Source organism: Nelumbo lutea, chromosome 1, assembly GCF_056320005.1.
Source record: "Nelumbo lutea isolate HS-2025 chromosome 1, American lotus-T2T, whole genome shotgun sequence".
Taxonomy (NCBI): Eukaryota; Viridiplantae; Streptophyta; class Magnoliopsida; order Proteales; family Nelumbonaceae; genus Nelumbo; species Nelumbo lutea.
Window position 1 is genome coordinate 162227785 of NC_142684.1, and position 27627 is coordinate 162255411.

Sequence of the window (27627 nt, forward strand, 5' to 3'; positions counted from 1 at the left end):
GCATGCTGTAAGTTGTAATAGGCTATATGTATGCACCTTGAACTTTTGGTTGATGCACCATCAATGAAATTATTATATGATGTCTAGATGTTCAGATATATTGATTGTAATGTATATTTTCATAAGATCAATTATAAGTTTAATACTCTTAATGCATACATGGAGTCCAAAAGTCTTCTTAATATTTCAACACACACCAACCCAGATCTTTTCACCGTATCCATATTCCATGCGTATCAAGATACACCATTTCTTACCTTACCGATGTACTTTGGAATACTGATGTTTTGAAACTTGGTCAGGAGTCATGATAGACTACACCGCTGCAAATTTTTCTTCCTATACGATTGATATTCATATATAATGCATGCACGCATTACTAAATTTAACCACCAAACCAATGGAAGCATGAACAAAATCCAGTGACAGAAGTGAAGTTTTCCTTCTTTTGGTTTCCTAACTATAACTTTTCTTGAAAAACAAATAGACAGTTGGAGAATCGAAGTCATGACAACCAGCTGCACATTCTCAGGTTAGCTAAAAAATAGGAAAACGAAAGCTCTAATGGCTATACCAGATTCCCAAGGAATAATTATGTCATCCTCCAAACCCAAAGAAAACTGACAATATAAAGTCCCATCCGGCTCTTCTTCTCTTAGCAGAACGCAGTTGTGTCGAACATGTCTTTAGTAAAGGAATCATCTAAGGACAAAAAAATAATACAGATGAAGTGAGAGAAAGCCCATGGCATTTTCTTTTAGTTTCCCCATTTTATAACCATCTGCAGTCATGCCTTGTGACTCTTTGCCATCTCATCAACATCCAGTTCAACTTCCAAGACTGGTGAGTCCTTGCGCATACTGAAATAACTGGCAGAGGCCAACAAAAACAAGGAAAAATAAACTTCTAAATCATAACTACATTTTGTATTAGGGATATAGATTGAATGATTTAATATTATGAGCAACTCACCTGTTTTGCACGGGACCATGATCCACTGCCGTTCTCAAGCAATATATGACTCTACCTACTATGTCTGTCATAGGAACTGGACCAAATGTCCGACTGTCCTTTGCTTCCTGTCCAAAATAAGTTTGGTGGAAAGCCCATCAAGATATCTCCGCGTATTGAATGAGCAATTGAATGATATGAACTTTCTAAGCTAAGAGAACCCATCAGAAAAAATTTGCCTAGGATCCAAAGTCCGGAGGAAAGATGCAGTGAATGATGCTGTTAGCTGTAATATTGTTTAAATTGGATGGAGGTACAAGTAACAGATCACCTCTAATGATCCAGATGACCAATTAAGTGATCTACACGCTGCATTATCCTGATTCTAAGCAAGTTCTCCTAGTGTCCACTGAACAGTTCAGAACTTGGATCACATTAAGTGGTGGAACCCAAGCAATCTGATAAAAGTCCACTATTTTTTGAGGGTGAAGAAATGAATCGCTACAGATGTCATATGCCTATGGCATGCATAGAGCTAAAGTTTTATGGATATGCACCACCAAAATCTGTAAGTTTTCCCAAGGTCCCAAATAGAAATGGTTGAAATGTTAAGAACTGTTAGTTGAAGCAATCTCACCTTGGCAGATTAGATGGCATAATTTTAGAGTTAAGAAATTCATAATTTAAGCAAGAAAGTTGCAATTATCCAAAGTTGGTACTGCCAAAATGGTGCAAATTTGTCATTGCAATTCACAAGGTGGGCCAACACCTGGTAGCAGTTGTATGGATATTAAAGGCCATTACCCAATGTTGGTCCCAGCTATCTGGGGTCTTGGGAGGGGTGGACTGGATGCGGTCCTAACATTTGGCATTTTTAGCAGTGGCCACTCTCAGATTTTAAACCCATGTTCTCATACTGACAGCCTGGGATTTTATCATTACACCAAATGGGCCCTAGCAGTTGTATTGATTTGCACATCCCAATACCATCAGAAGCAAGCTATTGAACAGAATTGTTAGATCAAGTATGCAAGTCAGTTAAAATGGTTTTGTTGTGTGTATAAAAGCAAATGACATGACATCAGTGAGGAGTAGGTATATATCAAGGTGCTAAAAAAAGTGAGAGCATGTGGATCAAGGTAATGAAATATGATTGAAGGCATATTAATGGGGGATAACACCTCTGATAATATGGAAATTTGCTCTTTTTTTTACCTTTATAACAAATCAATAGTGATTTTATTAGTAAGAAAATAAATCCCTGCTACCATCAGTTAAGTACAGGGAACAGCATAGTGCAATGTCTATCTCACAATGTGAGCTCATAACACACACACACACACATACAAATTCCTATTGACCAACTATCAACTTAATAAGTATTGGCTGACCTTGGGCCTGAATAAGAAATTCATGTGAAATGCCAATGCTTAACTTCCAAAAGGGAAAATCTAAGGTTCCAAGGACTGCCAACCATCAAATTCATCCATCCTATCACAATATGGCAGTCACTCTCCACACATAAGCCACACCAACCAGAAGCGTAGGACATCTTTAGGCCTTATAGCAACAATAATAGCTTGGCACTATGGGAGTTTCCTTCACCCACTGATCCCAACAAGCTCAAAAGGAATGAACCTTCATGATTTCTAAACATGCCTGTCACCCCGTGAAGGTCAGGGGCTACTCAAATGAACCGAAATCAAGGTTATACTTTACTAGACTGTCTGGAGCAACCCATTCAATAGATATTGATAGTTATCTTCTTTGATGCACAAGCCACTACTTAATATCCCCTTGACATGGAATTGATAAGGATCAGTTTGGGCCTTTAAAAACCTACTCTAGACAGAAGAAAGCCAATCAGAAAATTCTAATTTGTCAGGATTACAATTTTTAGGAGTTGGGCTGATTTGGCCTACAATATATTTCATTCTTAACTTACTGGTAGTGTGATCCGATCCATGGGAGTCATTTTTCCAACTCATTGGTAGTGTGATCCGATCCAATGAGAGTCATTTTTCTAGTCATTAATAAGTTAAGTTTCAAGTTCCACAATCATTAGTTCAGTAGATAGTTAAGAAATGATTTACAATGCATAGTTTTCCACCTTAAATTGTTATGCATCAAAGGGGCTAGAAGAGCTTGGGGTAGACCAAAAAGGACATGGGTAGAAGTAGTAAGAAACAATTTAAGCACTAATAATTTAACAGCGGATATGGCTTTAAATAAAACAGATTGGCGAAACAGGATTCATGTAGTCAACCCCATATAGTTGGGATAAGGCATTGATGATGATGATGAGTTTTCCACCTTATATTGATAAAAAAAAAAAAAAAAAAAAAGAGTTTTCCACCTTATATCTTTCACCTATAAACTTCATTTTTCTTGCCATTAGAACAAATGAATGAATGAAAGTTGAAATACTGGCTTTCTTTTCCATGCTATATGGAGTGAGCCCATTGAAATCCTAGAGTGATTCTATGTCTCCATTGAGTGATTTTTTTTTTTTTTGAAAACTGTAGGCTCAGTGTGGAAAGAGTACAAATGCAAATATGTACAGTGTAAATACATACAAAATATAAGGTTTTGCACTCTACATATTTGCATTTGTACTCCTTCCAAACTAAGCCGTAAGGTAAAGTAATTCATTAATAACAAAAGGGCAGCATACAAAAGGCCCCTGTACAATGAGAGACTGTACAGTGGAAATAGACAGAAAAACCCGGAAAAGCCAGCCTCCAAAAACAACCCCAAAAAAAAAAACACTACGATCTTACAAAAAGGAAATCAGGCTCAAAAACAAACAAGTTTTCCTGTTTTTGAAGAGTTGATGGTTTGTCAGCCACGAAAAGTCGAAAACACCATCCCCATAATCCTGTTGAGCACCTCCTCTTTTGATTTCTGCCTGCCTTGAAAAATTCTAATATTTCTTTCACCCCACACTGCCCAGAAAACAGCAGCAGGGAGGATACTCCAAGCTACTTTTCCAGCCTTGCTGAGGCCTCCTAGGAACCAAGCCTCTAGGAAACCCTTCACATCCTTTGGGAAACATAAACTAACTCCAAGAAGCTCTAGTAGTCTTGTCCAAACCTAGTAAGTTAAGTCAACTTTACTGAGAAAGAGCCTGACTTCTCATACAACCATTTCCTTTTGCCCTCCCCTGAACCTGGGATCTTGGTTTGGCATCATACAAAATCTGCAGCAGGTTGACCAAAGACTCCACCTCCCAGTCATTCAAGTTCCTCCTGAACAGAGAGTTCCATGTAACATAACCATTTTGCCTCTCTATATAGTCAGCCACAGAAGCATCCTTATTTACAGCTATCTCAAACAGATCAGGAAATAAGGTCAAGAGAGGGCCCTCACCGCACCAGTAATCCTTCCAAAAAAGCACCCTGTGACCATTTCCCACTTCATATTTTATGCCCTTCAAGAACTGAGGGCGAATTTTGTGGATAGCCTTCCAACTGAACAACCATAAGGGGATCTTGCCTCTTCTGTCTCCCACTCCCTGCTGCTAGAGCCATACTTTGCCACAACTAATCTTCCCCACAGGCTGTCAGAATGCTTGTTGAATCTCCATAGCCATTTCCCTAGCAAGGTTGAGTTGACATCTTTCACTGATCTTATCCCTAAACCTCATTTTGCTCTGGGTGAACAGATTCTCTTCCAGTTTACCAAATGACACTTAAAGTCCTTCCAACCCCTCCGCAGGAAATCTCTCATCTTTTTTTTCTAAAGCGGCAGCCCATTTAGCTGGAATTGGAAATAAAGACAAATAGTAGACAGGGAGGAAAGATAAGACACCTTTAATTAAGGTGACTTCCCCACCCCCTCTCCCTTTTGACAAGTACTTGGTTTTCCAAGAGGCCAGTTTCCTACCAACCTTCTCAATAATAGGTTCACAAATGGTTTTAGATTTACAGGTTTTACCCAAAGGCACACCCAGGTATTTTGAAGGGAGTTTACTCACTTTACATCTCCAATCATCCGCCCAAGAATCCAGGTCTGCCACTTCCCCAACTGCCATTATCTCACTCTTTTGGATGTGATGTGTAAGCCTGAAACCACCTCAAACCATCTTAAGATTGCCTCAACATTCCAAATTTGTTCCCAAGATGCATCACAGAAGAAGAACGTGTCATCTGCAAATTGCAGAAGAGAAATCTCTACTTCCCCATTCCCTACTTGGAATCCTTCCAGCAGTCCTCCCTCCCTTGCTCTCTCTACCATTCTGAAGAGGGCTTCTGTTACAAATATAAATAAGAAAGGGGATCTCCCTGTCGAAGACCCCTAGTGCTTCCAAAATGCCCAAACGAGGTTCCATTTATGAGAACTGAAAATGGGGAAGAAGAAAGACACACTTTTATCCAATTTCTCCATTTCGGCCCAAAATTCATCCTCCTGAACATGCAATCAAGGAAGTTCCAATTTACATGGTAATATGCCTTCTCCATGTCTACTTTACATAACAGTCCCACACGACCACTTTTCTTCCTTGAATCTTTTAATTCATTTGCTATGAGGACTCCATCAACTATTAGTCTTCCCCCATGAAAGCACCTTGGGTTTCAGCAATCAAGCTTGAAATCACTTTTACCATCCTATTAGCCAAGAGCTTAGCTAATATCTTGTAAACACTGCTTAACTTTACTGCACCTTTCTTCTTTGGAATTAGGGTGATGAAAGTGTGATTAAAGCTTCTTTCGAGAGCACCTCTTTCAAGGAATTCCTTAACTACATCCATTACATCTTGTTTCACGAAACCCCAACACTTCTTATAGAATAAGAGTGTGAATCCATTAGGTCCCGGGGCCTTATCACCCTCTAACCCTTTTACCACCTCTGACACACTTCTTCCTCTGAAAAGGCTTCTCCAAGTCTCTAGCTTGCTCAGCTGAAAGGGACTCAAACTGTAACCCATCCAGCACTGGTCTAGACCTCCATTTTTCCTTGTACAAGTCCTCATAGAATTTTGCAATATGACATTTGATTTGTCATTCCTCTTCTATTTCCACCCCCTGAACCTCTATCTTTTTTATTGTGTTCTCCCTTCTGCGCTCGCCATTTTGTGGAAAAATTTGTGTTGTCTCCATCTTTCAGCCATAAACACCTGGACCTCTGTCTCCATTTAATTTCCTCTTGGTAAGCTATTCTGTCGAAATCCCTCTTTGCCAATTCTCTTTTGCTTCAATCTTCCCTTCCAACGACACCATTCTCCTCTGCCCTGTCAATTTCTGTGATCACTTCCAAACATTTTCTCTGCTTATTTTCACCCTCCTTTAGAATCCCTATGCTCCAATCTTTAATTTTTAACTTTAAACCCTTTAGTCTTTTACTGAGGATATGACTTGCAGTACCTTCAAAAGAGAAACCTGCCCATCACTCAACTAACAGGTCCACAAAGCCTGGCTCTTCAAACCAGAAATGCTCAAATCTGAAAGGAGCCCTGCCTCCTCTAATACCTCCACAACCTAACATAACTGGGGCATGATCCGGCAATGGCCTTGGAAGAGCTTCCAGCAACAGATTTGGGAAGTTTCCCTCCCACTATGTGGAAACTACGAACCTGTCCAGTTTAACCACAGTTGGATCTTCCTGGTTTTGTCCATATGAACTTTCCACTCAACAGCGGCAAATCTACTAATTCCCACCTCCTCATGAAATCCGCAAAACCCTCATTCCCCTTTTGTTTTCTGTGTCCCTTCTTTTCGTAGGAGAACCTGATTGTGTCAAAATCTCCCCCTATTACCTAAGGATGATTCCACTTCAATCTGACCTCATCCAGCTCCTCCCAGAAAGAAACTCTCAGCCCCTCTTCATTTGGGCCATAAACCACTGATAAAACCCACTCCCAATCAGTCTCTTGAGATTGAACTAATAAAGATACAGAGAACTGACCTAGTAACTTGTCACTTACTATCACAACTTCAGTATCCCACACCACCAACATCCCCCCAGAAGTTCCTTGAGCTGGAAGAGCAACCCAATCACAGCAACGATCTCCCCAAATACTCCTCATGATAGGCTGATCCATTGAGTGATTTGTTTTTTGAAGATAAATAAAAAAATTATTAAAACAGGAAAAAAACATGGTACAAGGAAAGGTGATAAGAAATCACCCGAATGAAATGAAAAACCCAAAGTACAACCAACTAAAGCTTAACACCTTTGTATGCCAAACCCCCAACAACCTAGCCCCAAAACAAGCAAAAAGCACCAACATGACACAGCAAAAGAAATCTGGATCCAATCAAAACTCAAGTTTGAGACCAATACAGAATCCAGTTAAAGGTAGTGAGAAATTTCAAAAATCCCAACCTTTTCTTCGAGTTTTCTCCACTCTCTCTCTCTCTCTAAAACCCTAATGTTCTCCTGAAAAGTTGTGCCTATATTATTCAGATCCCTAATCTAATTAAACCACACCCCATGTAACTCCAATCTAAAAAACTTACAAAGCTTCAGCCCAAAATTCCCTTTGAAACTCCAGTTATTGAAATTTCTTACTTTCTCTCTCTTGAGAAAGTTAAATTTCTGAATTTCAGACCAAAACCTCAATTAAACCTGAAAACTCCAAACCCTTTCGAAAACCCTGCACCATCCATAATCCCCAATTAAATCTCTTAATTTTCTAAAACCTAGCAAGCCGCCCACTCAATTTTCACTTTAAACCTTACTTTAAGCCTCTTACCCACAGTCCTACATTAGGACATGGCCACTCCTTCAAATTCTGAGCAAGTTGAAATCCAGTTGACCAGGACAAGGGTAGCCAGCAAGAAAAAGAAGGAATAACTTGTAAACAATAACTTATAACCCTTCAAAATGAACAACAAAACTAACTACAAACAAATAAAACACACCATAGTAACTCTTGACAGTGTAGCCGGCCAGAGATAGGTGAAAGAGGAGAGAAGAGAAGAGAAGAGAGGAGAAAAGAGAGGGTTTGCAATGCAACAGTACTGGCGGCGCCAGTGTTTATTTAATATATATAGGGTGACAGAAAATAACAAGGGAAAAGACCCTTGTGCCCCTGAGTACAATAACAGACATAACAGAAATAAAAAACACTTTAATTTGGACAAACAGGCCCTAACAACTGCAACTAAGTTATTCTAACATTATTCCAACACTCCCCCTCAAGTTGGAGCATAGATGTCAATCATGCCCAACTTGTCACACAAATCTTTGTGCCGCACATGATGAAGACCTTTGGTGAAGATATCTGCAAGTTGCTCTTCCGAGTTGACATATGGTGTGCACACTTCTCCACTTTCAAGTTTCTCTCTGATAAAATGCTTGTCCACTTCAATGTGTTTCGTCCTATCATGCTGAACTGGATTAGCAGCAATATTGATGGCTGCTTTATTGTCACAATAGAGTGAAGTAGGATTGTTTACTGCAAAACCCAGTTCACCTAACAGATTTCTTATCCACATGATTCCGCAACCCCATGAGCCATCACTTTATACTCTGCTTCAGCACTGGATCTAGCCACCACACTTTGTTTTTTGCTTCTCCATGTGACAAGTTTTCCTCCTACAAAGGCACAATAACCACTGGTAGACTTCCGGTCATTGACTGCTCCTGCCCAATCTGCATCAGTATATACTTCCACTTTTAAGTGACTGTGTTTCTGGAACAACAAACCAGCTCCAGGAAACTTATTGAGATATCTCAAAATCCTCTTTGCAGCCTCAAAGTGAGTTGTCATCGGGTTGTTCATGAATTGACTAAGGACACCCACTGCATAGGCAATATCAGGCCTGGTCATAGACAAATACAGAAGTCCCCCCACGAGTCTTTGGAACATCTTTACATCTTTCAAAAACTCTCCCTGACTGTCTCCCAGATGGTGATTAGGTTCAATAGGTGAATCAGATGGTTTTACCCCCAACTTGCCTGTATCTTCTAGTAGATCTAGTACATACTTCCATTGGGAAATAAAGATGCCCTTGTGAGAGCGGGCAACTTCAATTCCAAGGAAGTATCGTAAGGGGCCTAGATCCTTCACCTCAAATTTAGTGGCTAAGAATTTTTTTAGTCTTTGGATTTCAGCCTCCCAATCTCCTGTGATCACTATGTCATCCACATACACAATAAGAGCTGCAATTTTACCTTCACCTCTTTTTACAAACAAGGTATGATCTGACTGCCACTATTTGAATCCCATTTGTTGGACTGCTACATGGAACTTACTAAACCAAGCCCGAGGTGATTGTTTCAATCCATATAGGGACTTTTTCAACCTGCACACCTTTTGTTCACTGCCTCTGGCACAGAACCCTGGGGGCTGGGTCATGTACACCTCCTCTTCCAAATCACCATTCAGGAAGGCATTCTTGATGTCCAATTGGTGAAGATCCCAGTCAAGATTTGCTGCCAAGGAAAGGAGAATCCGGATGGAGTTCATCTTCGCTACAGGGGCAAAAGTCTCTGCATAGTCCACTCCATATACCTGTGTGAAGCCTCTTGCTACCAGTCTAGCCTTGTACCTTTCAACAGTTCCATCAGCTTTGTGTTTCACTGTGAACACCCACTTGCACCCCACTAGTTCCTTCCCTTCAGGAAGATCTACCAACTCCCACGTACCATTTTTATGTAAGGCATCGATTTCTTCCTTCATTGCATCTGTCCATTCAGGTTTTGACAAAGCTTCTGCCACGGTCTTAAGGATGGGAACACTATCCACAGAGGAGAGGAAGGCACGGTACGAGGGTGAAACATGCTCATAGGACACAAAGTTAGAGATAGGATGATTAGTGGTACAAGATCTAACACCCTTTCTCTTAGCAATAGGAATATTAAGATCATTGGGGACATGTGAATCAACATTTAAAAGAGCAATGGGAGCAAGTGTACCTGGCTGATGAGACGGATCTGCCTCGGGTGAATCCGATGATGTTGGTTGCATAGTGTCCGGCTCCATGGCTCTTGAACTCTGCTGGCTCTTATGACGACGATGGAAAACCCGAAATGGAGGAGGATCGGGTAAAGGAGGTAGTTGAATCTGAGTCGTCGCCTGTTTCTCCTCAACCCTACTCTCCCCCTGAGGAGAAACCGAGAAGAACGGTTGACTCTCAAAGAATGAGACATCAATGGAAACATAGTACTTGCGGGCAATGGAATCATAGCAACGATACCCCTTTTGAGTTGAGGGGTAACCAAGAAAAACACAAGGAATAGCCCGAGTAATAGGAGCTGATGTGGGGCCTTATACTCTAGTAGCCGAGAGGGCATGCGATTGATGATATATGTCGCACACAATACTGCATCCATCCAGAACTGTTTTGGCACATTCATATGAATCAACAAGCCACGAGCAACTTCGAGTAGATGACGATTTTTTCGTTCAGCCACACCATTTTGTTGGGGTGTCCTGGCACAAGAGCTTCGCTAAAGTGACCCACTCGAATTAAAGAACTTCGTGAGATCACTATGGAAATATTCCTTTTCATTGTCCGACTGGAAAATATGAATTTCCGCTTGGAACTGAGTGAACACCATGCGTTGGAAATCTTTCACAATTTGTGGCACTTCATCTCGAGATCGCATAGGATAAACCCAAGTGTATCGAGAATAATCATCAATCAGCGTAACAAAATACTTATAGCCAGCTGCAGTAGGTAGAGTAACAGGGCCCCAAACATCAGAATAAACAATATGAAAGGGAAATTCAAATCTTTTATTTCTTAAAGGTAAAGAGCTTCTAGAATGCTTACTCAACTGACAAGTTTGACACCGTAACTGACTCACTGACAAGGACTCAAACAACTTTGGGAACATAACTTTTAACGACTCAAAAGAAAGATGACCTAAACGACTATGCCATAAATAGGCCTAACTCTCACTCGACGAACTTGTGGACTCAGTCGCCACTAGACCAGCATTATTCTCCAACATGTAGAGACCATCCACCATGCTTCCTCTACCAATCGTCTTCCCTGAGGTCAAATCCTGAAACACACATGAAGACGGAAAAAAGGTGACTGAGCAGTTCAAAGAGTGAGTAATACTACTAATGGACAACAAATTAATAGGTAATTTCGGAACATGCAGGACATTTGAAAGAGTAAGGCCAAGTGGGAGAGATATGGTGCCTTGGCCAGTTATGGTAGAAAAAGAACCATCAGCCAGTCTTACCTTATCTCTCCCAGAGAGAAGGTTATATGTCTGGAACAAATTTGATTTACCAGTCATGTGATTTGAGGCTCCGGAGTCAATAATCCAAGGTGAATCAGTAGTATGAGATGACACATGGAAGGCTGTGGCATTACCTGATGTAGACGCAAATGAGGTAGAAGGAGTAGGCCCATAATCCACCTGGCGGAGAGTCCTACCATACAATTCCAAATGTTCACATAAGGAATTGATAATATCTTCCTTAGGGTCAGAACCGGGATGTCTCTCCTGAGTTACGGAAGGACTAGTCTCTGTCGATGCCAAATTAGTTGAGTTATACCTTCTTTGATTCTGCTGGCCTGGTTTCTTGCCCTGATCCGGTGCTGACTTCTTACCCAAATCCTGTGTCCATTTAGGTTTTCCATGGAGATCCCAGCATGTATCTTTAGTGTGTCGTGTCTTCTGGCAGTGAGTGCACCAAAGCTTGCTTTTATCTTCTGTTTTTTTCTGAGTGTCACCCCTTTTAAAACCACCTCCGACATTTGTATCTGAATTTCCCCAGACTGCTAGGGCAACTGACTCCCCTTCTACACCATTCATCACACTTCTTCTGCTTTCTTCTGACTGCACCAAGGCATACACCTCCTGAACTGATGGCAAGTCTTTACTACCCAAGATCTGTACCCTGATAGACTCATATGACTGATGCAGCCCTAGGAGAAAGGCAAACACGCATTGCTGTGATACAAGTGACTTATAGGTTTTCGCATCTTCATCACACTTCCAATTCACGTTCTGATAGTGATCAAGTTCTTTCCATATTGATGTCAAATCAGAATAGTACATCGAGAGACTCCTCTCCCCCTGCTTGCAAGTAGAAGATTCAGCTTGTAGTTGATATATCTTGGCATAGTGTCTCTGTTCTGAATAAGTGGACTTCGCTTGTTCCCATATCTCACAAGTAGTTTCAGCCCACATAAAGGTCTTCCTTACTTGTGGCAGCATTGAAACCAAAAGCCAAGACATCACCATACTGTTCTCTTAGTCCCACCTATCATGCTCACCACTTCCATACTTCGGTTCCTTTACTCTCCCATTGATGTATCCTATTTGCCCCCTAGCAGTGATGTAGAGTTTTATCCCCCTAGACCACTCAAGGTAATTCAGACCATCAAAGGGAATGACAGCCATGGGAAAGCTCATATCCATTCCCCCACTCACTCCATTGTGGCTCCCTGAGATTTCTGAAGTAGCAGAATTCTCAGTTGACATGGTCAAGCAGTTACTCAGTCCCACACACCGGATTTAAGACCCCTCTTTACTCCACAAAGCAATGCTCCACTCAGTTCACACCCACACACTAGGGTTTACCAACCAGATTGTGCACAAACCGTACCAAATTCTGGACAAAAATGAGGTAATATTTGGCAGTTTCAGACCTGCCTATCAGAATTCTAGAATGGCTAACAGCCACTAATCAGCAGGAGAGATCCTTCTTGCTTATGGTCAACTCAAACCATTGAGAAGACAGGTCAGCATTGACCTACAGGTGTCTTAACACACCAACAGGATCACACGATCCAAGACAACTAGGGTTACACAGGTTCGATAGCATTCAGCCGCCCCAGATTCATAGGGTTTTCACTCGGCCCATGATCAAGGAGAGTAAAGAGGAGCAACTAGGGTTTCACAGGTTCGATAGCATTCAGCCGCCCCAGATTCATAGGGTTTTCACTCGGCCCATGATCAAGGAGAGTAAAGAGGAGAAAATTAGAGGGAGAACTGTACCAGTCGTAGCTATTCTGTAGTCCAGAATCAGATTTCCTTTCTGCTAGTCTATTCGACCTATTCTTTGGGTTGATCGATCTTCTCTTGACAGTAGGGTTGATCGGTCTGCTCTCTTTTAATCAATATTCCTGCTCTGATACCATCTTGACAGTGTAGCCGGCCAGAGATAGGTGAAAGAGGAGAGAAGAGAAGAGAAGAGAAGAGAGGAGAAAAGAAGGAGGGTTTGCAATGCAACAGTACTGGCGGTGCCAGTGTTTATTTAATATATATAGGGTGACAGAAAATAACAAGGGAAAAGACCCTTGTGCCCCTGAGTACAATAACAGACATAACAGAAATAAAAAACGAAATAAAAAACACTTTAATTTGGACAAACAGGCCCTAACAACTGCAACTAAGTTAGTCTAACATTATTCCAACAGTAACATTTCACATTTTCTGGTAAATCTGTGGAGCTAACAAAACCGGGGGGTACCCAACCCCTGTAAGCATCAAATACCATCCTATATAATCTAGGCAAGAAGTTCACCACCAACAAGTGGGTGCAGTTACAATCATGGTCCAACTTTGTTACCATGTCAGTTGCTCGGTTGGCTTCTCTGAAAATGTGAGAACCTCTAGCTAGTAGAAGAAACCTCTGGCTAGGATGTTGCAGCCACTAGGGCTCCTCCCTTTCTTGCTTGGAGTTTTAAGGAATTATTGTCCTCTCTTACAGGTGTAAGAATTACTCAATGAAGAACTCAGGTATTCAATTATCAAAAGTTATAAACCTTAACATCCAGGACTAAAGACAATAAAGTATAGACAAGGGTACCAATCAAGATTTAAAAAAAAAAAAAAAACAACTGTGAATAAATTAATACTCAAAAAAAAAGGTACATGAGATGATGTACAGTAGAAACAAACATAAAAACTTTTCCGGAAATGCACAGGCATAGCCCCATCACTATGCAAAATTTCCTTGAAAACTAATCACAAAATTTGGAAAAACAGGCAAGAAAATAAAGAAAGTCAGCTACCACAATCTAACCTCTAATTGTTCATAAATACTTTTTATTTTTTATAATAGGTCCTAATAACCTCCCCTCCCAACACCCCATATACACAGGAGCCCTAGACCAACATAGAGTAATGGAGTCCAGATCTTCTGTGACCTCAACACTGGTAAAAAGGGCAGCCCAGTACACGAGGCTCCTGCCAATGCATGGTCTGGGGAGGGACAGATGTATGCAGCCTTGCACCTGCACATATAGAGAGGCTGTTTCCAAGATTTGAAACCTGGTCACCCAGGTCACAATGGAGCAACCCAACTGTTGCGCCAAGGCCCACCCTCCATCATGGCCATTGTGGTAAACCCAATAAAAACAGGTCATTTGTTCCCAACCTTTTGTGACCATTTCCCTTGTATGAAGACTAGCTGAGTGCCTGTATCCTCTGTTAGTCATCTTTTTCTGTTAAATAAATTGAAAATGAAACCAAACCTTGTCTTCCCTCATCTCTTGCACAAAGCCTCCCCTTCTTTTTCCCTCTCACAGAGCCAATGTTTGAATTGGCCTCTGCTAGATAAAAGCATCCATCAAACATGAGATTGTGGTCTTGTTTGATCAAGCTCCCATCCATGTAGATTGGAATCAGTTTGGGGTTTACTGTTTACACCAACTACAGCACCAAGTCCATGAGAAGCAAAGGTGGGTATGACATTATCAGAGAAGCCATTGAAAAGCTAGGACTGGGGGCCTGAGGACATGGAACACATCGCTGTCTATGATGAAGGGATGAAGGGAATAAGTGACAAATGTATCACAGGAAAAGGTGAGTTTAGCTGACTACAATGCTTTCCAAATAGCAAGGCTTCTGGAAAAGGCTGGGAAAGGCTACTATATGGATCAACACCTTGCTTCAATCATGTAGTTACTTCCACTATTGTTGACACCACACCACCATCCTCCAGAAGCCAACTTGAGGAATCTCCTCTCTGATTCTCTTTTCCGGGCAAAATGTTAACAGTTACTTTTTTTTTTCTTTTTACTTCATGGAGCTACAATAAGCAGGGTGTAGCCCGTCCTCCATACCCATAACCCCCCAACCTTGGTAAATGTGGGTAAAGATCCCAAATCTTCCACTACAACCAACCAGCCAAGGGGTAGCCTGTCCTCCACCATCAAGGTCATCACAGCAGATCCAGACTTGAATCAATTGCCCTTCTAGTGAATTCATTAATATAATAAAAGAAGGATCCATGAACTATACCCAGGATGGGTGTTTTAGAAGCACAAGGAAAAAAAAAAAAAAAAGCGCAAATGGCTTTTTACACATGAGGTGTAAGGTGCAAGGCAAGGGCATGGACCTTTTGAAGTGAAGTACAAATTTTCAAAAAAAAATCAAAAGTCTTAAGATGTGCCGAATAGGGGTAGTTTAGTCTTCTTCTATTTGTTAAGTAACTTGCTTATGTGGCAGTGTTATTAGAGTTACTCAGCCCCACACTTAAGTAAGCGCATTTCTGTCTTTGTAAACATTATTAGAATCTAATATAGATTAAGGGGGTCGACTGGATGGGTCAACCATCAGATTTTCGACAAACCCTTCTTCTTCTTCTTCTTCTTCTTCTTCTTCTTCTTCTTCTTCTCCTCTTCCTGTTCGGACTATTGTAGCAGCAGTCGAAACATGGTATCAGAGCCGGGTTCCTGACCTACTTCAGTTGGTAAAACACCTCAGCATTGTTCGTGACTCTTCTCCTTCGTTTCTGGTCAGTCAATGGAGAGAACTGGTTCGCCCTAGGTCAGAAACATTACAGCTTGTCTCTCTCTGCTGCGCATAACCTTCTTCAACAAGGAAAGTGACTTCAGTAGTGAATGGTTGATTGATATTCTCAAAGGAAGGTTGGTTCTCTCCTCTTCTAGTGTTACTTATATTTCTGGGTAGAAACCCTACAAGAAGCTGTTAGTATTGATTAGAACCTAGAGAACTAGGTTCATTGTTGCCCTAGGAAGGGCTGTGTGTGCAGTAGCCGAATGATGTAGGGCTGCTGTAAGTTGTTGAATAGTGTAGGGCTGCAGTAAATTGTTAAGTGGTGTTAGGGCTGCTGTAAGTGGCCGAGTGGTGTAAGGTGGAATGCAGTGACCTTGCCAAACTCCTTGTGGTTGTGTAATGCCCTCTTAAGTGTGTTAAACAAGTCTGAACTGGGTGCAGCAGATTTGACTGCGTTGTGGTGCTTGCGATGCACAATTTGTTTTGAGTGGTTGTAAGAGGGCCTACTTGTGATTAGTGAGTGGTAAATTGATGCTTATGTGGGATGTAGATGTGTGAAGTCAGCACTAGTGTGAATAAGAACAAGTGTGTGCTTCCACTATTGTGTTTAGGGGCTGCAATAGGTGCTGAAATATCAAACTGTGAACAACATCAATCAGCTTGTAGCGGAGAAGTAAAGTTAGAAGCAACTGTGAAAGAGTACAATGGCAGCAATAGGAGATGGCTACAATGATCAGAAACCTAGTGTAGTAATTTCCCCCGACTACCTAGGGGTACAAATGATCTCAATTAAGCTGAATGGGGAGAACTATGTTCCATGGGAAAAATCAATGGAAGTTTTTCTCAAGGCAAAGAAGAAAGTAAAGCATGTAAGAGATGAGAAGCCATTGGTTGACTCTCCAGGGTTTGATGATTGGGAACAAGAAGATGCTCAAATCATGACTTGGCTGTGGAATAGTATGGAACGCAAAATCAGTGCCAACTTCATGTTCCTTGATCGGCTAAGGATATATGGGAGCATGCTAAGAAGCTATATTTTGGACAAGATAACACAACAAGAGTATATCAGCTTTATCAAGAGTACTTTGATTTACAACAAAGAACCAAAACACTATAAGAGTACTATGCCTGCATGAAGAATATAAGGAATGAACTCAATGTCTATCATCCCCTTACTCTAGATATTCAAGTTCAGCAACAGCAAAGGGAGCAACTAGATGTTACAAGATTTTTAGTGGGGCTGAAGTCGGAATATGAACCAATTAGAGCTCAAGACTTCGTAGAATTTCTTTGGGACAGACAGAGAACCCCACACAGTCTGATAGATCAGCACTTGTGACAGGTAGAGGAAGTGGACATAGTACAAGAGGGGGAGGTCATGCTCCCAGAGGAGGCCGTGGCAATTCCATGATTGGTCGAGGTGGCTGTGACTCAAGGGGAGGCCATGGAAGAGGAAAAAATAACTCTACAAGGAAGTGTACTCATTGTGGTAGGGAATGACACACAGTGAACTTCTGTTATGACCTACATGGCCCTCCCTCTAAATGGGCTAATCATGCTGTAGCAGACGAGATTGTTATTAGTGACAGTAAACTGGCAGACCGAACACCTCCCACATCTACATCTATTTCTGGGAGGGAAATGGTGAGTGTTCCGCGTGATGAGTATGAACGGTTCCTTCAAACTACTTCACAGCATACCACTGCCACACTTGCCCAATCAGATATTGCTTGCATGTCATCTAAAACTCCTTCCTGGATTATTGACTCTGGAGTCTCAGATCATATGACCGGGACTCCAGGTGTGTTCTCTTCTCTTTTTGAAACCTCCACATCACAAACTGTTACACTTGCCAATGGGTCCTCATCTCCCATCTGTGGTGTTGGTAATGTTGACATGGCTTCTGTCCCCTTATCATCTGTTTTATATGTACCTAAGTTTCCATTCAATCTTATGTTTGTTAGTAAAATAACCAAAGCTCTTAACTGTTCTGTTACTTTCTTTCCTTCCACTTGTGTTTTTTCAAGATCTCAAGACGGAGAAGAAGATTGGTGGGGGGGCATGAAGCTGGTGGATTGTATTACCTTGACGGTGGTGGATCTTCAATTGCACTTCAGACTTCCCTTACTCCTCTACAATGGCATTGCCGACTGGGACATCCATCTCTCAAGGTTCTCAAGATGTTGGTTCCGTCATTGAGTCAGTTGTCAGTTTTACAATGTGAGTCATGTCAGTTTGGTAAACACTGTCGTATGTCCTTCAGTCCAAGAGTTGAGAGTCGTATGTTGAGTCCTTTTTCTTTGGTTCATTCAGATGTTTGGGGTCCAATCAAAATAGTCTTATAATGGGTACAAGTATTTTGTCTCCTTTATTGATGCTTGTTCAAGAATGACATGGATTTACTTAATGAAATAAAGAAGTGAATTATTTTCCATTTTTCAAAAATTCCATGCTGAAATACCCACACAATTTGGTGTTCCAATCAAAATTCTCCGTTCAGATAATGGTCGTGAATACTTTATTACTTCATTTCAATAGTATTTAGAACATGGCATTATTCATCAGACCTCGTGTGCTTTCACCCCTCAACAAAATGGAGTGACTGAACGGAAGAATCGTCAGTTTCTTGAAATTGCTCGATCTATGCTTCACCACATGAATGTTCCTAAACGGTTTTGGAGTGATGTTGTACTCACTGCATGTTTTCTCATTAATCGGATGCCCTCTTTTATTCTTCATGGTCGATCCCCCTTCTCCATCTTGTTTCCCACTTTATCTCCGTTTTCATTAACTCCTCGTGTCTTTGGTTGTGTGTGCTTTGTTCATAATCCGAGTCCTGGAATAAACAAACTAGATGCACGCTCAATTAAATGTGTCTTCCTTGGCTACTCTCGGACTCAAAAAGGGTACAAGTGTTATAATCCCATTGCCCGAAAGTGCTATGTCTGCCCTGATGTCACCTTTTTTGAGTCTATACCCTTCTTCTCCAGTCATGAAGCACCCTTGTCCTCACCCTTACCTCCTCTTCCTCTTCTTGTCAGTGATTCAGTTCCAGAGGCTGTTGTTGGAGTAGACTCATCACCTCATCCAGTGCAGGTCACCACTGAACGACCACCAATCCGACAAGTGTATACACGTCAAACGACACCGGCCCCTCCCCCTACTTCTACCTCATCTGCGGATCCTCTCATGGCCCCTATTGCTGAACTTCAGACCTTAACCTACCCATTTGCTTACGGAAAGGTAAACGCAGTTCTACACTCCATCACATTTCCAATTTTGTTTCATTATCTCGTCTTTCTACATCACATCGCCAGTTTGTTTCACTTTTATCTTCTATTTCCATACCTAACAATGTTCAAGAAGCTCTTAGTTCACCTGGATGGCGGCAAGCAATGGAGGAGGAACTTTATGCTCTTCAACATACTCAAACGTGAGAACTTACTACTCTCCCACCTGGTAAGCATGTTGTGGGCTATAAATGGGTGTATACTGTGAAATACTTGCCAGATGGTAGTGTGAAGCGTCTGAAGGCCAGACTTGTTGCTAAAAGTTAGTCATAGTTGTATGGTGTGGACTACATGGAGACATTCTCTCCGGTGGCTAAAATTGGTTCCGTCCGTGTCCTAATTTCCTTGGCAGTTATGTATGATCGGCCTCTCTTTCAACTTGACATAAAGAATGCCTTCCTCCATGGTGATCTAGTGGAGGAGGTATATATGGAGCAACCACCTGGGTTTGTTGCTTAGGGGGAGGTTGGTAAGGTGTGCAAGCTGAAGAAAGCAATTTCTGCAAAATCATTTTCAAACAAAAGACCTTGGAACATTAAAGTATTTCTTGGGAATAGAGGTTGCCAGGTCAAAACAAGGTGTGAATCTATGCCAAAGGAAATATGTCATGACCTATTGGAAGAAACAAGACTGTTAGGTGCAAAACCGGCTGAGACCCCTATGGAACCAAATGTTAAGTTGAGCAGTGATACAGGAGAAGTATTTGAAGATCCTGGAAGGTATAGACAACTAGTGGGAAAGCTGAACTATCTGACTATCACGAGACCCGACATCTCCTTTGCAGTCAATGTGGTGAGCCAATTCATGCAGAACCCTCGTATGCCTCACTAGAATGCAGTTCTTAGAATTGTGAGGTATCTGAAATGAGCTCCAGGCCGTGGGTTATTGTATAAACCAGGAGGAAAACTTGAAATAGTTGGGTATACAGATGCAGCCTGGGCAGGCTCAATGAATGACAGAAGATCTACTATAGGCTATTGCACATTTCTTGGAGGAAATCTTGTGACATGGAAGAGTAAAAAGCAGACGGTTGTGGCCAGAAGCAGTGCTAAAGCCGAATATAGGGCCATGGCTCGCACTACCTGTGAATTAGTGTGGCTGAGGAATCTCCTGCAAGAAATTGGGTTTCACATGGATAAACCTATGAGATTGTACTGTGACAACCAAGTTGCACTCCATATCTCATCCAATCCTGTCTTTCATGAGAGAACAAAGCACATAGAGGTTGATTGCCACTTTGTGAGAGAGAAGGTTCTTGCTGGAGAGATAAATACAGAACATGTGGGCTCGAATGACCAGTGGGCAGATTTGTTTACAAAAGCTCTAAGCTCAGGGAAAGTGAACTATCTATGTAACAAGCTGGGATTATATGACATATATTCTTCAGCTTGAGGGGGAGTGTTAAGATGTGCCGAATAGGGGTAGTTTAGTCTTCTTCTATTTGTTAAGTAACTTGCTTATGTGGCAGTGTTATTAGAGTTACTCTGCCCCACACTTAAGTAAGGGCATTTCTTTCTTTGTAAACATTCTCCACCTGTTCGGACTACTGTAGCAGCAGTCGAAACAAAAAGTATGCAAAAAATGTGAAATTTTCAAAATAAATCAAGAAAATACTAAAAATTGTAAACTTTAATTTTAAACTAAATGTTTTAAAAAGCCTATTAGCTCAAATTAAAATACATAAACATAACATATAAAACATATTCAATCATGTAGAACTTTTAATCTTTTTATTTCCTTCCCAATTGCCTGAGCTGAGGCACAAGGCACTACACCTGAGGTGCACCTTTTAAATCACTGCCCAGGATCCTAGAAGTACCAGGATATAAATAAAGTACACAAGAACCCAACTCCAAGATATTTTCAGAGTTAGAATTCAAGGCTGAATGGAGTCATCAACAAAGTTTCCAGAAAAGATGTTGTATATCAAAACCATTACTACATATGACAATTTACAGCCCATATATAGAGAATAGAAAGGGTTGGCTATGCCTTTACAAGTTATATCTGGCTTTTCATACTTCAAGAGAACGAAAAAGGACCCCTTTAAATTTCTAACTCCATAACTCAAATAAAACAATCTAGAACTCCTAAAACCTACCAAATGAAATCCATAGGCCACCCAGCAGTACGGCAAACAATTCTCAAATTTTCCTACAGAATCAGAGAGAAAACAATTATGAAACTGCCATACCCAGAGGGTTCTGTTAGGAGTATGTGTATACCTGCCAACTCACTTCAGTAGCATGCAGGTAGTTCTTGTGTTCCTATTGGCCTGATTACAATGATATTCAACATGCTTAGCATACCGTATCAACAAGTACAAACTTGATGCTAGTTCTTAACTTCAGTAGCATGCAAGTCTTCCATTGTTCAACCCACTATTTCTTAACTCTCTCATTTCTCTGCCTAAGGTGGTATTGGCTAAACATGTTATCAGCGTTTTGGGGAGACACTCGTATCCACACTGTCCTGGATTTCAGGGAGTTTTGCATTAACATATCCTCAGCAAACAAAAGACACTGCCTAGCAGATTTCTAAACCAAAATCAACACAATTGGATGGCATTTCATGAATCATGATTCTTATAAAGGCTTGAACTTCTCTATGAAGGATTACAGTATATTATAAGCACAGGTATGCTGCACAATTTGATATGGTAGAGTAAAACCAAGTAGTTGAGATTATACACCTGTTTTTATTTTGCCATAAAACCATTAAGGCTGATCAAATTACATGCTGAACACAATCCTCTCAACATCTTCAACATGTCCACATGAATTGGTATAGTTGTGCTAAAGGGTGCATAAGTACTAAAAATCTAGATTCTTTTCTCTTTTTTCATCAGCTACTAATACTCAAGATTTTACCTTTGACATAGCACATTACTAGATAAGTGTAACTCTGCTGATTTGCCTTCTTAGATGTTCAACTATACACTTTCCAAATTCCAAATAATAGATGAATGTTTATGCATTAAATGACACATATGTGTTGGAACTAAAATGCCCAACCAACCCATGAAACTGGTTTCACTAAAAAATACTCCAACAAGATACAGAAAAATACCTTCGCCTTCAAAGATTCATTGTCAGACAGCACCCAACACTCATCCTTGTCAAGGACAAAGGTTTCATCTTTCTCATCAGTGGACACCATTTCATAACCTTCGACAGCAGCCAACCTTCTAACCAGATACTTATCTGGATTCTCAGGATCCTTCAAGACAACAACATCCCCAACAAAAACATGCCTATAATAAAAAATGCATTTGCAGTTAAAAAACTTGATACTTCAAGCAAGAGGCAAATACAAAATAACATCAAAGAATTGCAAATCAGAACCACCAGATTTTATAAGAAAACCAAGGTTTTCAAACCCAACATATAGGATTTACAAAATAACATCAAAGAATTGCAAATGAGAACCACCAGATTTCATAAGAAAACCAAGGTTTTCAACCCAACATGTAGGATTTACAAATATGTTCATATTAACTTGATGGAAATAAGGAAACTTAATACGTTTACAAGGAGTCCGGATCTGGTCCCAATACACGATCCAACAGCATCCCAACTACCCATTGCAGCCATACATCAGGAACATCTCACCATGAAGAACAAGGGAGATGTTTGGTTCCCAATGCACGGCTGCAAATGGTTTATTGGGACATTTGTTGGGACCGTGTGTTGAGACTATACCCAACCTTGTTTACAAGAGACATAAAGTGAAGATAGATTTCAGGGTTCAATTTGTGCATGTTGTGTGTAGATCGCTGATTGATCTCAATCTGAACCCTGTCATACTCCAGATATATGTGCATAGACATACTTAAAGGCATGTACAGGTGACTAGGAAACTATACAAAAAGTGGAATAATTAGTGGGAAAAAAACAATATCTTTCCAGTTGGAGTGAATTACATAAAGGGCTTGCCTTTGGCCCTATTCTTTTTATTGATGAATTAGCATATCACATATCATGAGAAATTTTCCTGGGGTAAATTATCTTTTTAAAACCCATTGTGTTGACAAGGCTAGAGACTGTTGACAGTAACCTAAAAAAGTAGTCACTTTCAAATGGATATTTCTTTATGTTCGAGTTTTATGTGTAATAACAAAGAAAGATAATTAAAGTAATTGTGAAGAAAGATGAAATATTCCACAAATTATTTTTTTCTCCTACAAAATATGACACCTACAATCTCATAATCTTATAGGAATCGTGAAACGGATCGAATCATGTAAAATACTTCAGCATGCCTATTTCATGAAACAGATTGATCATGAACTCTTTGTAACTATCTGGATGCTATTTCACTGACCAATAAAATTTCATTGATACTGATAAAAAAAATTTCATCATGACTGCCATAGCCATATCAACATGATTTGGTGCCAATATTGTTACTGGATAACACACAGACACTTCCATGGTTTTCTTATTTAACTCTTAATGTTTTCCTTTTCTCTTCTGTGAATGAAAACAATATATCATAAAAAGTTGGATTAAATACTTAAACCTCCCATTTGGTTTCTGATAAATACTTAAATCTCCTTTCTGATTTCTGAAATGACTTGAAGTACCCTTGTCAGGTGACATCAGAGGACAAATACCACCCCTCCGTTAGTGGTCTGTTACATTCCATTCGCATGTCATATCACATGATGCATATAATCTTTTGAAAACCCAAAATTGCCCTTTTACAAAGTTCTTCTCTCAGTATAAATTAATCATTGCAGCTCTTGGAGGAGTTTTATGGTGTTGGTTGGGGAATTTATGCAGAAAAGAAGCTGTGGAAACTCATCTTTGATAGATACTCACGGAAAACTTGAGCACAATGGGAACTTGTGTTGATGATCCACTTGGTTGTAGAGATCATAGTGAGCACCAAAGGAAGAGAATGATACTAAGATTGAGGCTTAATGTGGTATGCTTTTCAGATTGATTTCTCAGCATAATTTCCTTTTTTGTGCTAGGCTTAGTGTTATTTCAAGGGGTGTTCATTTTTTTGAATTTTGAGAGGGGGGTCAAGTGGATTTTGGTTCCCATTGAACAAGAAACCCATGTTCTTTTTTCAGATTTATGTGGGAACCAGGGAAAGTTTATTTTCCTGGGTACCATCTCCTAGGTGGGTAAATAACTTCCCTACCTGGGGGAAGTTGCGAACACATGGGCAAATGTACTTACCCGGATAAGTAATTTACCGAAAAGCAAATGGGACCCAAGAATAACCAACCTATAAGCTTCCTCCGAAAATTCAGAATGCAATAATTGCTAATGATATGGACAACAATTTGGGTAAACAAAGAATGCACAGGAATCAATCTTATGGGGGAATTGTCCCTTAGTAATATTATATATATATATATATATAGGAAAAGCTTGGATAAGGTGGCAAGGCCAGCCTAAATCTCAATTAAAGGGGTCCCTGGCATAGATTGTAATTATATTCTATTTGTTCCATATGAAATCAATTGGATGTTAGAGTTACATTGGATCTGCAGCTGGTAGTTTACGGACAAGAAGAGTTCCTCCTTGTGCTCCTACTGTTGGTGCCATCTCTTCTCCCTTGTTCCAATGTAAGTATGTCAATTTTCCCTGAAAAACATTTTTCCAGATAGTGTCGCCCAATTCTTTGTCATTGATTTTTCCTATTTTATAGCTCTGCATCATAAGAAGATTCAGTCAGGACACTTATCATCCCTTTGTTTTTAACTATAGTAGGGAAGACTGAAAAATGTAACAGATATTTACACATACAACCACAAGAACCAGAATGAAATCAAACTGACATAATAGAGAATGGAGGTCTTTTATTAGAAAAGGAATATAAATGAGCATAAATACATGATTTATAAAGAACATTGTGTTCTTTAGCTCTTGCTAGAGATGGATGCCAAAATCAGCTAATCCTTTGGCAAATGGTCCAAATAGCTCAGAAGTAACTTTGATATCATCTTATTTGCATCCTGCATCACCAACATTTCTCTTTTTCCATTTAATAATAACATGAAAATCAGAAAGTACTACTTCAGCTTAGTAACTCAGAAGTGTTCTATTTTTTTATTATCATCTTATTTATACCCCATATCACAAACATTTTCTTTCATGAAAGTCAGAAACTACTACTTCAGCTTAGTAACTCAGAAATGTACTATCCTATTTGTTGCCTATGTTGCATCTTGCGTGGATGGGGGGATACTTGTTTGTGTTGGGTAAGTTCTATATTTCTATAAGCTAAAGCTGTTGGGAGTTGGACCGACTCAGCTAAGATAGCTCCCCCAACAAGGTAAAAGGTTTATGCACACATAATCAGGTGAATAACAAGTATATACTTTATTGATCAAAAACATAAGTATATACTTTCCAAGTAAGCATAGAAGATGTATGTTAATTTTAAAGATTGGATAAAAATAAGGAGTAGGGAAAGTGTATAAACCCCATAGTCTTCAGTATTTTATTAAATAACTGACATCCAATGACCTAAATTTCACAATGGCTGTAGTCTTGGGAATCCAAAGTGACCAGGCAAGCAAGGAGCACTAGGTCTGGAATCTTTGGTGTCTAGCCCCCTTTTGCTATTGTATTGAGGAGATAAAGGTAGCATTTATTCACTTATAGATTCTCACCTCTACTTTGGAATTCCCCAAAATCCTTCACTAGATGACTAAATCCTCCTTTATTGTTTGATTGGCTTCCAATGAGTTCTGATAGAAAGCTACTGAAAACCCAGCATTTCTTCAATTGAATTGATATAATGCAGTTTTCCATGTCCAGACAATCAGACATTACTTGTAGGGGCTGAATTGGGTGGTTGCCAAGAAGATGGAATCCAGGACCCTTTTTTTTTTGTCTGGTTGCCCGGCCAAGTTAGAGTCACATGGTTTACAAGATGTCACGAAAGTAAAGTCATCAAATCTTGAAGAATAATTTGGCAAGAAGTAGGATAAGGGCTGCAACTTGGGCGGACTCAGGTTGAGCATTTGCTAAAAATTGAATGGGCCCAGAAAAATGCTATGTAAATTCTCAGGAAGGCTTATCAACATGATAAAGAAACTTCAATCAGTCTGACTTAGAACTGCCAAAGAGGGTTCTATCATCTCCCCCCACCTCGGTTTGCTCCATTTGAGGTTTTTTTTATAAATTCCATTTGAGGTTGTTGTGGAGACAATTACCTCCCAACCCCCCTCCCCCAAACTTTTTATGGTTGCGTTTCCAGGTCCTTGGGTCTCCTAAAAGATGGAAAGATTTGGTGGGGAAAAAAAATGCCATACGAAAAAGTTGACACAATATAAAGCAACAGTTTTGCAATATTCAATCTTGAGGGAAAGGTTGTCTGTCACCATAGGATTGATAACATCTTATTTCTCTTTCAGATGATACATGGTACATGGGGTGTAAAGTCCTTGTGGTCCAAAGCTGGGTTAGGATTTGCCAGCTTTAGGTAAGCACTCTTTTGATGTTATTTTAGGTAAATATCCCTTTTTGATCTAGAGCTAACAATGGTAAGATTTACTGGTCATCTGGTCATGGGATAAGATGAACTAAAAAGAAGAGAAACCATAGTAGAACTGTCTTTCTTCACATAATTAGTCAAAAATAGCCACCTCATTGATTAGGATGAAGTAGACCATCTAAAAGGAGTAAAGGCCATTACCCAATGTTGGTCTTCTCTATAGGGATCCTGGAAGGGGTGGTTCAATAAGGACCTAAAATTTGGCATTTAAAAACCGGCAACTCTCAGACCCAATCCCGTGTTCCAACACTTGTCAGCCCAAGATTTTACTATTGAACCAGGCAATCGCCCCTAAAGGGGCCTGTGCTCATTAAAAACTTTCGCATATGAACAGTTCAGATCAGTATCATGTTCATAATACGATAATTGAAGCCTTTCCTTAGGGGTGTGTAGCTCACCATGACATGAGGGGAAAAGAACAAACCTAACAACACGGCTTCAAATGCCACCCCCCTATTGAAGTAGTTCATTGGACTCAAGAATTCAAAACATAAGAAATTAGTCAAAATTCAAACCTAAATCCAGACCAACAAAGCCATGGAGACAGAGGGTGGAACAACAAGCAGGCACCAAGTAAGTGCAACAATTAAACAGTGACCCATCAAAATCAACAAATTACCCGAACCACAATAAATTACATAATCCTTAACCGAAGAAAAAACAAAATTTGCCATAACCTGATCTTGAATCAGCCATCAACGCTTCCAAATCAGCATATGACCATAGAAATCAAGAAAATATTGACTTTAATTAGTGAAGACAAACATTGAACAACAAAACCCATATGGAAAATCAAGGCTTTGGTTCAGCAAATAAAAAATTGAGAAACAATATAAGACTAGTTTATATTAGTCGGAAACAATAAAAGCAAGCAATGGAAATACAAAAATCTCGAGAAGAGGATAGAAACTTGACAGACCTTCCAGCTGAGAGAAACAGAATACTCAAGCTTGTGTGCTATATACCGAAACCATGTCGACAGAGAAACCATTGCAAACTCAGCCCAAATGCAGCATCCCTTTCCCCCACCCGTCCCTCGAAATATTATTTCTACTTCTCTTATAACATTAACGCGAATATGGAGCATCATTTATTTTCTTTTGGGAGTAAATTACTTAAGCCTCCCTGTGTTTTCCGACAAATGCTTAAACCTCCCCTGAACGGCTGAACCAAAATGAAAAAAAAAAATAATAATAATAATAATAATTTT

At 40.1% G+C, this 27627-nt stretch overlaps 1 protein-coding gene across 1 annotated transcript; it reads right to left on the reverse strand.

The window, feature by feature from the left end:
* Positions 1–423: 423 nt before the first annotated feature.
* LOC148878801 (mitochondrial ATP-independent inner membrane protease subunit 2-like) lies at positions 424–27627 on the reverse strand. Its single transcript, XM_088960185.1, has 5 exons — positions 27337–27627; positions 24393–24565; positions 21969–22152; positions 973–1079; positions 424–869 (listed from the first exon to the last, which is right to left on the reverse strand). The coding sequence occupies exons 1-5, from the start codon at positions 27505–27507 to the stop codon at positions 788–790; spliced, it is 717 nt and encodes a 238-aa protein (XP_088816311.1). The 5' UTR covers positions 27508–27627; the 3' UTR covers positions 424–787.

Coding starts and splice junctions, on each gene's coding strand:
- LOC148878801 (XM_088960185.1), bottom strand. CDS start 27,507: ATGATGCTCCATATTCGCGTTAATGTTATAAGAGAAGTAGAAATAATA. Junction 1,080..21,968: donor ATGAATCTTTGAAGGCGAAG/GTATTTTTCTGT, acceptor TATTTTGGACAG/GAAGCAAAGGACAGTCGGAC. Junction 870..972: donor CATGGTCCCGTGCAAAACAG/GTGAGTTGCTCA, acceptor GGCCTCTGCCAG/TTATTTCAGTATGCGCAAGG.